General features: G+C 39.3%; 1 protein-coding gene across 2 annotated transcripts in view; it reads right to left on the bottom strand.

The window, feature by feature from the left end:
• NAV2 (neuron navigator 2) overlaps positions 1 to 18,265 on the bottom strand; it is a 204,755-nt gene that overhangs the window by 18,513 nt on the left and 167,977 nt on the right. For both annotated transcript variants that reach the window (XM_084208443.1, XM_084208444.1), the window contains 8 exons: positions 16,264 to 16,424; positions 13,364 to 13,552; positions 6,671 to 6,723; positions 5,392 to 5,415; positions 5,208 to 5,282; positions 1,728 to 1,811; positions 1,018 to 1,129; positions 575 to 720 (listed from right to left, as the gene is read on the bottom strand). In XM_084208443.1, the coding sequence (XP_084064569.1) occupies positions 575 to 720; positions 1,018 to 1,129; positions 1,728 to 1,811; positions 5,208 to 5,282; positions 5,392 to 5,415; positions 6,671 to 6,723; positions 13,364 to 13,552; positions 16,264 to 16,424 (844 nt within the window). The remainder of the gene's footprint in view (positions 1 to 574; positions 721 to 1,017; positions 1,130 to 1,727; positions 1,812 to 5,207; positions 5,283 to 5,391; positions 5,416 to 6,670; positions 6,724 to 13,363; positions 13,553 to 16,263; positions 16,425 to 18,265) is intronic.

Here is an 18,265-nt window from a genome sequence, read left to right as displayed (position 1 = left end):
AGGGTACCTTGTACATAGTACATGATGAGCAAAGAGGGAAAAACGGGAAAGGACAGGTAAGTAAGCAAAAACTTCCAAAAGAGATGTCCATCACAAAAAATTTTTAAAGATCAGTACTTTTTAATATTGTTCTTAGCAGTCCAAGCTAATTCTGGACAAAGAGTTCTTAAACTGTTTAATATGCTCACTTATAAGAAAGCCCTACGAGATAAAAACAAAAGAAAACCCACAAGAATGATCTTCTCTTGTGAGTTTGTTTTACTTTAATGACAGATGCCACATTTTCCTTAAGGGACTGGACACCCTATTAAGCAGAACTGATCTTTGACAGCTATTTCTAATTTAAGACTGGCCTTTTAGCTGGCAAGCTAAAATTCAATCCTATGCAGAGTTAACACATGGATGTACATCACTTACAACTCAGTTAAGCCTCCACAGGAGAGTTTACCCAGGATTTAAGCAGGGCACAGTCCTTGTGCTAACCTGCTGCACGAGGCAGGAAGGGGCTGGATTTCCCCGGGCACGTCCTGACAATTTCCCAACAACCTCCCCCAGTCTCCTACAACACACTCACCCAGTTCTTCCTCTTCTTTTTCTTGGAGTCGCTGTCGATGTTGCTGCCCACGCTGGAGTGGCTGGTGGCACTGTTAATGCTGGACACGCTGTCCGAGGAGTGCTGCCTCCGGATCCGCAGGTCCGCCGGCTGAGCAGCTCCAGGGCCTGGGTAGCAATGCAGGCAGAGTCAAAATCAGCCAGGAAATTTGATGAATGGCATTAATAATGCAATCCTGAAGCTACATTTTGGGAAACCAGCACTCTGACAATCCCGTACCCAATGGATGGATTGCGTATTTCAAATCCTTGTTTCTTGTGACAAGATTAAAATCCGAGATGCTTCAAACTTTTCCTTCAGCAATTTATCACAGTGTAAATTAGTGGGTTACTCTGGTATTACCCAGAGGACTGAGGTCTCACTGGAGAGCCCTGGAGTCTCTGTGTGTGGTGCTTGTCTCTCACCTTTGCAGTTGAGCTCAGGTGTGTTGATGACTCCATTGATGGCAGCCTGAGCTGCAGCATTTTGTTTCTTCAGGAGTTCAATTGTCTTCCTTAACTCGTTCAGTTCTGAGTCCTTGAATAAGGGAAAAAAACATATGATAGTACATGGGAGAAGAACACCAAAGAAGCTGCTTTTCCATCTAAATGTTGATAGTTCATAGTGAATTTATGGAATATATATGTACAAGGAGGTGAAAATGAAGTTTGGGATACCTGGGGAGGCACACCCTCAACAGGGTGCAAAACAGCTTAGGTATTATGATACCAAAAAAATGCATGTATTCTGTAATGCAGAAATAATGTCTATTCAAGCATACTGTCCAAAACCACAATGCTTCCAGTCTTGTAAGGATTCTTCTTGGTGTTTCTTTCAAACATGACCATGTATGGATGCATTGGGATGAAATATATCACAGAAATATGCAATACTGAAGACCTGTGTCCAAAGCAACAATTGATAGGAATAACCTGATCAGTTGCCACAAAATCCCAGTGCAGAAAATTAGTGGTTTATACAAATTATTTTTTACATTCTACTCTGTCATCACAAATGAGGGAGCTAAGTCAAACTGACTTATGTTTGTGACTTTTCCCCCCACACAACTACAGAAGGAGCATGGACAAAAAGCTGGAAACAGAAATGAAGACTTCCAAATCCTTTTGAAGCTTGCCTTTTGCTCTGCTGTCATGGTCAGGCTCTGCAGTCGGATGGTCATGTTCCCCAGGCTCTGCTCAAACGCTGCCACCAGGTGAGCCTGAAATCAAACCCCACAGGAGGAGTCAGTTCTCTTCCCCCAAAAAGGAGTATTTCTGCAGGTATTTAATCAGTCCGCCCAGTACATGGCATTGTTTGTTGTGTAAATGGTGCAGAGAAAACAAAACTGCTTAGAAAAGGTCAAATGAGTAGAACACACATTATGGAAATGCTTGCCAACAATAAAACACAAATCAAGTTTCTGTGTAGAGAAGAATCAGGCAGAAATTTCCCTCTAACTAAATCACTATTTTCCCTTGTGGATGATTAAGGCAAAAAGATGTTGGCAGCCACAGGGGTGGAGGTTCTCACTGTGTTTATCCCACCAGGAGAACAGATGCTCTGCCAGATGATGCACCTGCATCTAACTCTAAGACTTCTCCCATATTCGAGTGCACCTCGCTTCCAGCCATGGCCAGCTTGCTACATACCATCCAAAATTCCTGCTGCTTGGCCAATTATCCTCTTTTCTTTTCCCAAGAAAAGAAAAAAATGTGCTTCCTGGGAAAAAGATTCTACATTCTTCTCCCAGAAAGCACAAAGAACACAGTGTCCATTACATGAAAGACATCAGCTAGGAATTGAAAAGGACTGAGAAGCAAAAGGAAGGAAAAGTAGATTGGGAAGATGGAAAAGAATGTAAGAAACTGTATTTCTAGAGCCATGACATGGCACTGTTTTGTGGGTGTTCATATGTATACATAACTGATCACGGGTTATATATATTTCAATATATATTGGTCTCATTAGCCATAATAATCTACACTAACCATTATAAAAATAGCTTCACTTATCCATTGAAAAGAATTCTATATGCACAATGACAGGTAAAACAGTGAAATCTACTGAAAATAATTCTATATGCACAATGACAGGTAAAAAGGTGAAATCCTTCCAAGCAGAAAAAGATATTTTCTCACCTAAAAAATACAGAATAGCAAAACCTTTCACAGAGCTATTCCAGACTCATTCAGCAGCAGCACACAGTTGAGTTATCCTAAATAACTGTTCTCACATTCCCAATGAAAACAAACATGAGCACTACAATAACATGGGGATGTGCAGCTCTCATTCCCATCAGCTCCTATGAAAATAAGCAGAGCTGAGACTGTGAGAAAATGGCAAAAAGTAAATCAAAACCTAACACTACACAAGTAGGAAAATCTAAATATTTATTTTAAAAACACAGAGTGCACAGCTTCTGTTGGGGAGGATGAACAGGGAACAACAAGGGATCCTCAGCAATACTTTTCAAAAGCAAAAAATAAATGGGCAAGCAGGAGTGCATGGATTAGTAAGAGATACAAATCCTTAATGCTTTGACCTGAGCCATAAAAACCAGCTGCTCTTTCAAAACCGGATCTTGCAATTATTCCTATCTTGAAATCATTCAGTGAGCTATAGAAAAAAATGTATCTTCATTTTCTATAGCTGGAGCAAAATGTTTTCAAATTCATGCCCTTGATGGCTTGAGAACCATCAACAACTGCAGTGTCTATGCAAGGAAATTCAGGAAAAAAACCTGTAACTTGAAGAGATTAATTTGACTTGTCTAAGTTTTAATTGCCTTTTTTAAAAGGAATCATGTCTAAAGGAAATGTCCAAGTGTCTTAACTAACAGCATTTATTAGTCTCAGTCTTTTTTGGGAACAGACTTTGCCTTTTACATGGAAAAAGGACATTTTCTGGAAAAAGGTGGCTAAAGACTGAAATTTAATACTGGGACAGTTATAGCAACATCTCTGTTGCCAATTTATGGACAGATCAGGGGCGGGCTCAAGTCTAAGAAGTTTAAATAGCATGAATAAAACACTGTAAAATTTTAGCAAAGTGAACAAAGCAAAAATGGAATATTATCAAAATAAGAAATTATCTGCTTTGATAGTTTTAGTTGGTTGGTTTTTTTTTGAGAAAAGCCCACAAGAAAAACCCACAAAACCCCAAATGACCCCAATCTAAACAAAAACATACAGGAGTATACACTAAAAACTGTTCTCCACAAAGAGAGTAGTAACCACACAGAAATTCCTGGGCAGATGAAGAGCAGCTGGGCCAGGCAGTGGGCAGCCTGTGCTGAGCACCAGCCCAGTGACCCTGAACTGTGGGAAGGAGAATGCAATAAAGCCAAGGCACAGCCAAATGAGCTGCTCAGCTGACAAGTTCTTTGTTTGAAGGACACAAGCTGGGTTATTTAACAACATCATTAAAAACCTATGCAAGAAAATCTGGTCCTGCTTTCCCACAAGTGAAAGAATCTTCTGGGGGAAAACCAATTTCTATATCCATGCCCTTTGTATTTGAAAGGCAAATATAAGATTTAACTTTTGAAAGATGTTTAAACTGTTTTCTTTTCCTCTTGGGACAGTAACTAAGTGGTTTCATTGTGTTTGACTTCTCTGTACTAACTGTGTTCTTAGATTTCTGGCCCCATTTTCAAGCTGGATGAAGCACTGTGATGCCAAGAGAGGACAGTACAGATTTCCCCTTGAATCTTTCCTGTGATACTGCTGAGGTGAAACCTGTCCTTTCCTGTCCCAAGCTTTGCACTCCCCCAGTTCTGAGAGCTGATGGACAGGGAAGTCCCCTTCCAGCAGCACATGTTCTGATGTTTATTCATTCCTATAAACCAGGATGTCAGTATGATCTGATCTGCTGGCTATTCATCTCCAGCTTATTTACTCTAGAATTGCTTATTTTCCTTGCAAGCTTCTGTGCTGCAGATTCCTGCTATCTGTGACTGCAGCACAGAACACACAAATAAACTTGCTCAGGGTCATACAGTATTGCCTCAACACCTCCTGGATTCCAAGTTTTTTTTTTCCTGAGTGTCTTAAATTACTTATCCCTCAAACCCCTCAAAAAAGGAACAAGCAGAAGTATTGTCTACACTGACAAAAAGTCAAGTATCTCAGTTCTTCAGGCTTAACTTTAAATCAGTTTCCAGAGCCCCTTATGCCAGTATTATTTATCATGCCATTAAGCCACATCTTTATGCAACAGAAAAACACAATGCATTTCAGTCCAAGTTTCTATGAACTTTCATTCCTACCAATTATAATCTTTATCTGCATCTCATCCCACACAAATGTCAAAGCAAGACACTGTTTTTAAAATAAGACCCTGTCCTCAATGACCTCCTCAGGACCTTAAGATGGCTTACACAGGTACAAAGCCAAATTATACGTCAGTTTTTAAAGAAGATAATTTAGATAATTTAGTAGGTCAGAGGATGCTATTTTTGGACATGTCCCACACATGCATGCAGTTATTTCTTTAAACACATCACTAATACAAACTGAATGTTACACACATGAAATAGTTTTGCCACTTCAAAAACCTGGCAACTGTGGCATTAAATGCGTTCCAGGTTAATGTTTGCTCTCAGAGTTGTACTCACGTTAGCAGTCAGCTGAGTTGTCAGAGCTGACACTTTTTCTTGGGATGCATCCAATTCTCTCCGCAGCTTGCGAATCTGAGGGTTGTAAGAGAGCACTTCAGTGCATCACAGCAAGGAGAAATAAAACAGCAGGACATCCAATGCACAGTGGCATTTATGCTTGTCAAAGAGGATGTGCTCTTACCTCTGACTGGCACTTCTCCTCAGGCTGTAAAATAAAAGGAAGTATGTGAGGATATTACAACATAACCGGCCTGACAAATTCATGCAAATTATCTTTTTGTATTTCAAGAATGCTAATATGAATTCCCTGTTTTGGATTCCCTCATCCATATTCAGTCTAATTTAATTTCCTAATTTATTTACTCTCAATGAAAAAGCAAATAGGCTGCTGGAGGTACTTCCTTCTGCAGGAAGGGATTTGGGCTCCACCTCAGCCTGCTGACCAGTGCACCTCTGATCTCGGTCATGGAAGTGTGAAGAAGTCCTGGCTCTGTCCATAAGGGACTGCACGAGGCTCTCAAGAACCAGGACTTCCACAGAACTTGGCTGATCCTGGGCAATTCCCTTCATCCCACACTCAGCTCTCCATGGGAAGGAGGTCACATTTTTGCCTTCTAAAATGATGTGGAAAAAAAAAAAAAAAATTAAAAATTCCTCCCGCTTGGGTGCTGCCTAGGCACTGTGGCAATGAAAAAGTGAGGACACACAGCCAAATTGTGAGGATGCCAAGTGGATGTACTGACCATGATAGAATGGTGGCTGCTATGGCCTGGTTCTAACCACAGTTATCAGCTAAGGACAAGTATGGGGTAGGAAGGCACACACTCCACTGTTTCTAGGCAAACATGCCCACTACCAGCCACCAGGAAAATGACACCCATCCAAAGACACTATTGGGGCCACTTGTGCAGCAAGCACAGGAACCTGAAGCTCTGAGTGCTCCCCTGCTGTTTTCAAACTCCAGCAAGCCTTATTTTAGGATCAGATAACCAAAATGAATACATACTTGTGGAGAAAATGTTACTGGCACAGTGACTAAATTACTTTCTTTGAGAACTACTAATATTTGTGCATTGAAAAGTGAACTTCTTTAGTAGTAAATCACTCAGATAAGAACGGGATGACTTTATTCAGCGAATTTTGAGATGCTACAAGTAATGAAGTTCAAATCTCCTCATATCTACTGAGGTGCTTTGTAGTAAAAACCTACTTAGCACAGCATAAAATAGAGACTCAAAAAATCAATGGCTGCTTTTAGGTCATTGAAGTCTGTGTTTAATGTGCTAAATATCCACAGGCATCTTCAAGAACATAAACATTCCTTTCCTAGCTAGCATTCAGAAGACAGTCAAATGAAAACTGCTTTTTTCCTGCTCCTTGAAAGGCAAAACTAGCACAGCAAGACCAGCCAATTCAATAATTTTGATGAATAAAGGTACACTTAATTTCATTACACTCACCGTGGAATAAATAGATGATGTACTGGACACCAAAGAGAGAGAAGAACCATGCACTAAAGGAAAGAAAATAAACACAATGAATATAAGTGCAGTAACCACAGGGTGGAATCATCATAAATCATCCACTGTAAACCACCAATCTGATGTAGAAATACTTTCACGAATTTCATCACCCATCATAAACTTAATTCTATTATTGGACCAATAATGTACGGTTTGATGCATGCATCGCCAGCTGATACAATCCATAACCTTAGATTTGGCAAAGCTGTTTTAAAATTCTCACAATAGTTGGTTTTTATGGGAAAATTAGGTGTGGCCAAGAAAGTTTACAAAAGTTTTGATGAAGGTCTGTTCAGAGAGAAATATTTCTCTAGATAGTTTATATTAAAATGCTTGCAAAAGGGCTTACTCAAGATTTAAAAAAACCCAAGAAATGCAGAAGGGATTACAAAACTAAATCTAAGTATTTAATCTTCAGTTTAAGGTGAGACTGAGGTTTGGTTTTTTTTTTTTAAGCAACAGATCAAGATGGGAATGTCCTGAAAAAACCACAACACCCAGCTCCAGTGTGTAACCAGATGCTCCAGGAGAATATGCGGAGGACCCAAGATAAAAAAACATTGTCTAATTTTGGGGCTGTGAATTCTCCTCTAAATGCAGCTGTATCTTCCTTCTGCTGACTTAAGGGAGGTGCATCAGTGCATCAATGAGCCCAGTGTTCCTTTTCCCTGCAGGGTTCCTTGGTCTTTCTTTAAAGCAAGGACATTTTTTTAACAAGGCAAAGTTTGTTCTCTCATAAAAAAATAACAGTGAAAACATTGCTACAAAACTTCCTGGAAAAGGATTAGTTTCAAGGAATTTTTGCATTTTAATTCAATGAAGGACATAAACATACACTGATGACCTAGATGATCTTCAGAGGTTCCTTCCAACCCGAACTATTCTGTGATTCTCAAGGTTGTTACCATCCTGATGCCTGTTACTCAGGCATCAGGATTTACATATAAATATAGCACAATTTCATTCTTTATTACACGATTGAAAAAAGTACCTGAAGCTATTCTTTCTGCTACTGAAACATGCAAAATTACTTTTCCCTCATTTTTATTTTTAGAAACAAATAGTACTGAACTGAAACTTTCATTCAAAATTCAGGCAACTGAACACAAATCATATAAAATAGCAAAAAATCACTTTTTCTTTCTTCTAAGTCCTCCAGCAAAACAAAAAAGTTTAGAAAAGCTGCCATTTTGCTTTAATTACCTAGTGCAATTCTACATTCGTAATAAATGGGTTCTGCTTTCCCACTGACATTATATCCTAAGGCAATACTGGAAAGAGAGTAAACAAGGTCTAAGTTGGCTTCTGAAGGAATTTAAGAGAATTTAGAAAACCCACAAGAAAGTTAAAAAAAAAACCCTCACACCCATTTGCTTTCTCTGGGTAATCATATTTTCAATTAAAATGATCTTTCTAGTTACACATTAAGGACTATCCTGCACTAAGAACATAAAATAAGTGGTGTGAGTCAGAGCCAGGCTCTGTCTAATGGTGTGCTCCAGCCCTGGCTGCAACCACAGCCCATGTTCACTGAAAAGAATGAAAAGAGGAGACAGGTACACAGTGATCATTCCCCAGGTACATCTTTGCACCTCCTGGGAATCAGCAGAGATGCAAATTCCAGGGTGGAAACTGCAGTCAGACCATTATTTTGGCTGCTGTGACCTGTCTACCATTAACTCCCTCAACTGCTACTGAATCCACTGGCACATTTTGTCTGTAACGAAAAATTCTCTTGTGCTCAGAAATGTAATTCTTTGCAGTTGTTTCAGACCTGCTGCTGAATCAGTAAGTTCCTTGAGTGCCTCCATGCCACTGTGCTAAGAGAAGGAATGGATGACCAATCTCTTCATAACAAAGAAAAATTCAATACACATCCCTTCAGCCCTCACTTTCCATGCTGAAGACTTCTGTTTCAACTTTATATCACAGATGTTGTGTGCTCAAGATCTCCTTCTCACTTTTCTTTACTTGCATTTGCCCCTTAAGATTTTCAAGATGGAAAGTTCAAAGTGAAGCAATATTGCACAAGGCCACAAATGGACCCACACAGGGAATATAATATTACTTTCTGGTCTGCCTCCCTATGTTCTTCCTTGCTGAATTTTTTTCCTAATAGAGATGTAACCAAAAAAGAGCCCTACCAACTGGTCAGGGAGGAAACAGAAACTTTATCAAGGACTTGGTCAGACACAACAGGCAGTTAGGATCAGCTGGAATTTTTAGGATCACATTGGGACTTTAATACAGGAGAGAAGATGCAAAATAAGAAAAAAAAAGGGAAAGAACATACAACTCTGGGAATCCTACTCCTGCCTTGTGAAACACCACCATCACATAGATTCATTTAGGTTGGAAAAGACCTCTAAGATCATCCAGTCCAGCCATTAACCCAGCACTGCCAAGGCCATCAGCAAACCATGTCCCTGAGCAGCACATACACACAGCTCTTCAATTCCCCCAGGAATGGTGACTCATGCATCATCTGAACACGGACATGATTTCAGATTTCTCATTTCAAGGACAACTAAGGAGTTAATAAACTTGTGCAATTTCTTTTTAAAGGATCTGCAGATGGCTACTTGAAGGCTATTTAATTAGGAGCCTGAAGGCAGTTATGCTCTTGATGCAAGTCCTGTTTCTTGCAGCCAGCATGCATCTGCATGCAGCCCTACAAACCCAAACTGGTCTGGAGCTATTATTTTAAAGCACTGTAAATGCACAGGCAAGCATGTATCATTTTTAATGCTAGAAAAGAAAGGCTCTAGCTGTGACCATCTGCCCAGAGAGTAGAAAGAAAAACTGGTATTGCAGTCAGCAGCACAAAAAGGAATAACAGTTTATATTCCAACAATAAAGAATTTAACTTTTTTCTCTTGGAGGCTGAAAGAGTGGGGAAACTGGAGAGCCAAGAGACCACTCAATTTTGATGCTGTGTTTTTCCCCCATGAAGTCCTGGCGAGTTTGGAGGCTGTTCCTGCTGGCACCTGCACAGCCCTGGGCCCTGTCTGTCACAAGAGTTACTGCAAGGCTGACCAACCTCCCCACCTACATGCTGTGCTGTGAGAGAGCAGGACTGTACTTCATACCCAGAGACAAGAGAAGAAAAGGCTTTAAAGAATAAATCCTGGCCCTGCTTTGAAGTTAATGAGAAACAAATGCCTTGTAATACTATGTGCTAGGAAATAATTAAGAAGTAGGTTGGTAAGCTTTATTTAAGACCTGGATTTATGCTTCATTGACACTGGATGATTGCATAAAATCAATTTGTTCATTAACCACAAATTTAAATTTCTTTAATACTTTCAAATCTATTCTCTCAAGGTGAAGGCAAACCTCTGCTATATTCAGAAACACTTAACCACTTGGACCTTGTGACTTCATAAGAAATAAGCAGGAGCTAGTAAGCAGGTTAGCTTAGCAGTAAGCCTTCTCTACAGCCAGGGAAGTGATGCAAGATCTTTCTCCTGAAGACAGAAATACAGAGACTATACCTAAACATTCAATCCATACTGTAAAATATTCTTATCCTTTTAGGTGTGAAAATTTCAAGAAAAACTGAAAGGGATCTTCAGCATGTTCCCTGTAGGGTCAAATTCCTTCTTCAGATACAAAAGTGGTATTTTTCAACCACTTTCAAGTCCATAACTGAGTGGATATTTCTTGGACTTCATTTTCATTACTTTTTTCAAATGAATAAAAAGCACTTAACAGAATATTTCACCTTAGTCTTTTCAGATTTTCATTTTCTTCTTCTTTTTTAATGGTTTATCTTCAAACATGCAATACTTATTAAATGTTTATCCAAATCAGGCTCGCTGCTGGACAAGAATTCCTGAACTACAAGGGAGAGTTTAACCTCCAATGTGCCAAAATGGACTTGCTGCAGTCTTGAGCACGGTTAAAAGACTAAGGCTACAATTTTTTAGAGGATGTCTTCAATAAAACCCAAGTAAATTTTGCTGCAGTAGCTCTTCTGGTAAATCACTGAGCTGTAACACAGATACAGTGACTCAAATTCCTTCCCAGATTATACTGACTGACTGAGCATCTGGCAGTCTTTGACTGTTTCTGATCATTCAGCTTTCTGAGAGCAAACAAAGGGTAATTCCTGCAATGACCCAGCTTTTAGCCCTACAGCATTATTCCAGTAATTTTCAACCCCTAATAAAAGTCCTTAGCCACAGACCTCTGAAATACAATAAAATGTACCAAAGTTAGACAGACTAAATTCAATAAACAATTAATTAATTATTTTTTCCAGAGACATATCCAATACATATTTTCTACTTTCTCCAATGGTAAAAAGCCATGATGGGATAACCAGAATCCCCAGGAAGGCACTCTGCAGCTCTCAAAGGTTTCTGCAAGCACTGATATGAACAGTGCTGAGTAAGTGCAGGTCTTCAGAAGCAGCGGAAAGAGCCATCAAAGGCTTGTGTGGCCTGTGAAATACAATCAAGCTCCTCCCAACCCTTGCCAGAAAGGAGATTTAAGACTCAAAGAGTTAACATGGAAAATGTTTCCTATGAACCACTCCATGCCTGACTTTTCAAAGTGCAGTGCTTGAGGATTTTAATGTGTGTTCACAGCCGCTCCTACAACTACAAGGATGCCTGATCAGGAGCAACCAACCCAAATATTCATTTATAGGTAAATGCTTTTTCTTATTTACCTGGGTTCTTTTTATCAGGTGTGGTTACATATTTGAAAAGATGATGAAGCACTAAAAAGACAAGCCTAGATGTTTCAAAGAACTGCTCAATTCCCTTTGGAATATCTGTTGTATCAAGCCAAGACAGTCAGCAGAAATGAAAGGCAAAGACTATTTGAGTACAGTTTAAATACTGGAAAAATTACTGGGATGGAAACAGTCCAACTGATATCCTGATATCACTGATCTGTACTATAAGCAGAAATATTGAAGTGCAAGTTCAGAATACCCTTACTGAAGAAACACTGATGTGCCAACTCTAAGCATGAATTAGTCATTTCTGAGAGCACTAAAAATGAAGCACAGGATATGTTTAAGCCATTTCTTGAACAGTCAAGGTCTAGGTACAACACTTATTCCCTGTGTCTGAGCAACACAATCACTGAATAAACATCATCATTCAGTGAGGGAATGGCCTGAAGCTGTGTCAGAGGAGGTTCAGGTTGGATATCAGGAAAAGGCTCTTCACCCAGAGGGTGACTGGGCACTGCAACAGGCTCCCCAGGGAAGCAGTCACAGCAGCAAGGCTGGCAGAGTTTGGGGTGATTGTTGGGGCGCCCTGGGCAGGGCCAGGAGTTGGATTTGATGATCCTTGTGAGTCTCTTCCAACACTCTGATTCTACAATCAGAACAACCACAAACAGGACTACGGTTTTAGCTAACACTGAGAAAGCTGTGTTTGAACAGAGAAGTGCCCAGGCCACCCTTTGTGTTGGGAGTTCTGCACACTGAGAATTTTAAGACTTTCTTTGCTGACAGACTCTGACTTCCAGGAGAGCACTGCATGTGACCTGAGGCTGTGGAGAAGGCTTCCAAAATTGATCGCTAGCACTGTGATTAAAGGCGTGTAGTTGATTAGAAGTGTGTAATATCACAGGGTGGGAAAACTTGGAGTTTGGGGTTTTGGAATCTAGTTATATATATATATATAAAGTAAGATGGAAGGGCGGAGGCTGGTCTTTCTTTTTTGCCTTCTTATTTCTTCCTCTTCCTGGGTTTGGGTGGTATTTTATAATTGGACAGAAAAGTCCGCATAGTGGACTTCGAGTGATTAATTACTGGGTTAAAAGTGAAAATAATTTAGGTGTCATTTCTTAATTAGATAGTTTAGCCTTAAAAGACCTAGTACAGAAAGACAGTAAGCCATTTTGTAGCTTGTTAGTAGAACGCTGTAGAACTGATGACTTTGGGGTTTCTGTGGCTGAGGTGACCCCCGAGGTATTAGAAAGTCTTTTTTTTCTTAGCCTTGTGACTGAAGAAGTCGAGATTCATTTGTTTTCAAGGTTGTTTGTTTTCTTTTATCTCTTGCATTCCTTTTCTGACCTGCTGAGATCTGTCCAGCAGGTCGGGTTGTGGCACAGTCCCTGCCCTTGGGGTGGTGTTGGCTTTTTATACTAAGAACTATGTGTACTTTATTTACAATAATTTTCCAATAGTTATCACCTATGTTAGACAGTCTGTCTCTGCTCTAAACCAACCCAGAAGTGTCACCATCACAGCAGAAGATGGAGGACAAGAAGAAGAAAAAGGACAGGACACACCCAGATTCCTCCCTCCTGCTTTTTGAACACCCATTCTAAACCCCCAAAATTCTACTTTCTCACCCTGTGACAAATTCACTATCATCCTACTCAAACTCTTGTGGCTTGTAAAACTTCACACAAAGTTGGTAATTCTTTTCATGGTCTAAAATCGAAGGCACAGGTGTTTTTGACCCTGTGCCAAGGTTTTTGAGCTCTTTGCCAGGGTCTCGAATCACCTAGGCCAGCCAGAGGAATGCCCTGGGTCTGACAATGACTTGTAACGCAGACAAGAAATAATAAACACAAAACACTGCTGCTAGCGCCTCAACCCCGACCTCGGCAGAGGCAGAAAAAGAAGCCCAACCCCGCCCCTGTGAGCCCCCCAGTACTGACCCTCCTCGAAGCCGTCGCGGAAGGAGCCGGAGCGGCTCATGGTGCGGCTCTTGTCGTCCAGGGACACGGAGCTGTTGCGGAGGCGCGCGTCGCCGTAGGGCTCGTAGGGGCCGTCGGCGTTGGACAGGCTGTGCGTGCGCAGCATGCTGGGGTTGGACAGGCTCATCTGCGCCGCGCTCGTGGGGCTCGCTGCAAAGCCAGCAACAAACACACCCGCTGTCAGCGCTTCCTGAAACACCCCTTCGCCAGGATGTCTTCTCCTGGGAAGATGAGAAGCCTCGGCTTCTCCATGTTTTGCCTGCTCTGGAATGGGGCCTGGAGATCGATTAGCCAAAGATGTGAATTGTTTTTAATTAATGGCCAATCACCATCAGCTGCGTCAGACTCTCTGAGTCAGTCACGAGTTTTTATCATTCATTCTTGTTAAACCTTCTGATGGATCCTTTCTTTTCCTTTAGTACAGTTTTAGTATAGCATAATAGAATAGAATATTCTAGTATAGTATATTATATAATTAATATTATATTATAAATATTATATATAATATATATAATTATATATCATATCATATGATGTATCCTTTCTCTTTCTTATAGCTTTCGTATAGTTTTAGTATAGCATTCTATAATATAATAAATATAATATAATAAATATAATATAATATCAAAATATCATATCATATATCATATAATAAATCACTCTTCTGAGAACATGGAGTCAGATTCTCATCTCTTCCCTCGTCCTGGGGACCCTCACAAACACCACACACGCCCTTAGTGCCGCCAACACGGCTTCTCCTGCTCTCTTTTTGTCACCCCCCCCCCACCACACTCCACTTTAAGACAAAAATTTTTGATATTGTCTTCTCCAGGCTTCGTTGGTTTTCAAGTAAGGGGTATGCAAACTAGGCTAGAGGATGTGAAAACTCGAGTCAAATAAGGTCATTTTAAACGCTGTGCGTCCATAATATCCATGCGTCCGTAATTCCACAAACAAGCTGAATCACCTCACTAGCACCTCCCAGGCATGGGAGAATGAAATAAAATGATCTTGTCATTAACTAATTCATTAATTAGTTAATGAACGAATTCACCTGTTAATTAATTAATTAATTAATAATTTAATTTTGAACTGTTCTTCCGCAAAAATTGTAGTATTTTGTCTATATAGAGCAGGACTTACCTTCTTCAAAGCCTTCAAGTTCTAAGAAAATGACATTTTTCTATGTATTTTAGTCACAAATAAAAAGAGCTTTAGTTTCCTAATAGCTGTACAGTTCAGAACTTTCAGTTATGATGTCCTGAGAACTGTAAAATACCAATTTTGCCTTAAAAGCCAATATTCTTCCAGCCAGTGTTTAGAGTACAAAAGTCCTGCAATCTCACATTTCTCGAAAAAACTTTTGTGCTAAAATTATGCCTGCTATTTACTAAGAATTAGTTCATTTGTGGGGAAAAAAAGAGAACAAAATCATTGTTCAGCTGGCTCCTCTTGGTGTGCTGTCATTGACTGTTTCTATACAGACCACCAACTGACACAGACTATTGTAGAAGACAGGATAATTCAGTTCACAGGTGCTTGACTTTCATGTCATCATTTGCTCTTAAATTAAATCCAATGACCTTTCTTAACTCCAATATCTCTAAGCCTTAAGAACATAGGAAAACATACTTTCTTTCTTTTTTTTTTTTTTTTTTGGTGTTCATTGCAGCTTGTGGCCGAAGAGCTTTTGAAGCTAATACAAATAATCTCCAACACTGTACACTGCATAAAGAGTTAAGTTTCTGGGCTTATGACAACACTTTTGGTTTGTTTTTTTTTAAATTTCATGAACTTTCCTGACAGTTTGCTAGCTGTTGGAAATGTAGCCACGTTGTGTGTATATTCAGCTGAAATTTTGCTAAGTGTCAGTTTATTTAAAGCCACTTATTGAATGTGTTTCTTTCCAGAACACTCAAGGAAAGGCTCTAGAATGTCATTACTGCAACTCAAAACTGTACTAGAAATAAGTGACTGTGCAATCTGCTCCAAATTCCCACAAGAAGTTCACAAGTGCAAGCTTAACTATTTTGCACCTAATTATTATCTATAAATTAGTTATTATAAACAATCTATTTATTTAAAACAATAATATTAATTATTATGGAGGGACTTTTGAAAGTCATAAACAAAAAGGCATTTTCTTTCCAAATGTTACTTCAAGATGAAATTTACTAACCTGAAGAAACTGCAAAGCAACTAAGTCATATTTAACCAGCCCAACAGAGATGAGCACCACTAGCACTTTAAATCAGGTTATATTAACTGCTGATGCAGGTTTTGGTTGACTGTAATGCTTAATGGATCCTGCCAATCAGCATTTATAGTTTCCTCAATTTAAAATGTGTTTATCAAAGAAATTAAGTGAAGGAATGGCAGTTTTTCTCACTTGAAACTCCCCTGACTTTTATATATTGCTTGATTGAGCTTTCTGCAATTTTCCAAGGAGCCATTTGAAAAAGACAATGATAAAATACCAAAGTGATGAGATTGGCACACACAGGAAGTAAAATGCTTGGACTTTAGAGAATTATAGATGTTGTAACATCTGCAGGCAACATCCTATGTCCTCTAAGCAGCCCAATGTGTGATACCAAGCGACAGCTCTACTGAATGTTTTACAAAGCTCACAATTTATATTACGGAATCTGATTAGTCCCAGGGAATCAAAGTTACTGCAAGAATGGCACCTTTGGGCATACGAGATAATAATGCTAATTAGTCACACTCATTTCAGTGAGAGTGCTTCCTCAGGTTCAATGTGGGCCTTGGAGCTGCAGAAAGAAAATTATCTGGTGCAACATGCTGCTTTCAGGACACACAATGCATTGCTGTGATTATCCAAACAGATAATTATTCACCGAGCTGCGAGAAGTTAAATCTAGTTCCAGAGGGTGATGTTATGCTGGATCCAGATGAAAATGGAGAATTGGCAGCAGTATCCTGCAGTCCTCCTGCTGAATGGGACCGGAGCCATTCCTTTGCATCCTCTTGACTACGGAGCTGGGAGGATGGAGTATACCTGCAAAAACAAACAGGTTTTTCACCATGAACTTTGACATTTATTTGACTTTTTTGTTTAAAAAAAACCAAAAGAAACCAACCATGAAATATCACAAGGCTTGGGGTGGGAGAGAGAGAGAGAAAAAGAAAAAAGGAAGAATCCTCACATGAAATTAAAGGATAATCTAAACCAAATAGAATTCTGAATTAAGGAGCTGCTCCAAGCTCTTCCAACATGCTCCTAATTCATTTCGCCTCTGTTTGGGGGGGAAAAGACTGCAAAACCAAACCACAAACTTCTTTCCTATGGCTTCAGGTGTAACCAAACCAGAGTGAACCAAAAGTTACAGGTAGAAGTTGTGCTGTGTAGCACTGCAGGATAAAATGTAGTGTGCGCTACATCATATTTTTTAAAAATAAAACTGTAACTTGGAAAACCTTTCCCTAAGTTATGCCAAAATTCTAAAACTATTTTAATACTTTGGTACATCAATAACCTTAGCTGACTTTTTGTGATATTATAACCAAATTCAAGTCAACAAAGCCATTATCAAGATTTTTTTTTAACAAGCTGTGACCCAGTATTTCATATTCCAGGGACATCCATATAAGGCCTGTGGAGGGGTATCCCATTTAGTTCAAAACCAACAGCATTGAAACATCATAAAGGAGACTATGCTTTGCCTTATCTGAAGGCAAAGAAAACAGCAGAAACGTGGTCTATGCCAACATCAGTGGCAAAAAAACCCCTGGCTTCAGCTTAGGTTTCATTGATTGTGTCTGTGTGTGAAAAATAGGTGTGCCAGGACAGGTGTTATGTGAGCTACGTGAGAGGGCACAGGTACCAACAGAGCTTCATGGAAACACTCATCTGCTGATGGAATTCAGCTTCTGTCTTGGGCTATGCCATCGCCTTTGGACAAATATTTATGAGTTACTAGCTCTCCTTCCAAAAGCTTAGAGCCTATTATTTGCTGATATTATCTATTTAATTAATTTGATTCCCTTCAAGTAAATGCCCTGCAGTAAGATATCACTTACTAAGACTATTTTAGATCAGAGGGAACACTGCAATAATTTAAAAAGTCAATCTGCTTTCAAAAAATACATTCATTCTTCTGATTATGCCTCAACACTTCAGCAGCAATCCCTGACAATCTGCACCTCTTAAACTTTGCATGTAAATCAGTGTATTTAGAAAGTGTATTAAACAGTCATGTTACCTTAACACACTACAGATGTATTTTATTGTCAGCATTAATACCTACCTCTCCAGCACTCAAATGTTTTGATCTTAGAAGAGAATATTTATTAGAAACATAGTTGAGGACCATAGAAACATTAAAAAAATTTGCCATTTTAAGAAAGGCTTTTAGTACTCAGCTTCATGGGACAAGGCTGCTCTGAAGAACAAGATGCACAGCACAGAAAAAAATCACAGCTGCAGTTTCAAGGCAGTGATCCCAGATGCTGCATTAAGCAATTCAGAAGCTGAATTTCCTAAACTGTCAGAGATACCTTCTGTAAATTCTCTAACACGTAAAGCATTTAATTAACATAGCTAATAGTAATTCTGGCTAGAATTGCTTGTATCTATGGAAAAAAAGAGTATGCTATAAAAATCACTACCTCACAGATGTACAAAATATGTGAGAAGACAGCAGCTGAAAGTTTATTTGATGATTTTTTTTATTCTTTTCTACGAGACTAGAGAATAAGGTATAGATTAAATAGATTATAGATCATAAGATATAGATTAAGGTATTATGAAGCAATTAAAAAAAAATTAATATGTCCAATTTCATCCTGAAAGGCTTGGCAAGATCTTCTAAATCTTTTCTATTTATATAACAACACCAA

Source organism: Fringilla coelebs, assembly GCF_963513975.1.
Source record: "Fringilla coelebs genome assembly, chromosome: 6".
NCBI classification, from domain to species: Eukaryota; Metazoa; Chordata; class Aves; order Passeriformes; family Fringillidae; genus Fringilla; species Fringilla coelebs.
The sequence above is the reverse complement of the archived record's forward strand: the minus strand, read 5'-3'. Positions and strand labels throughout refer to the sequence as shown.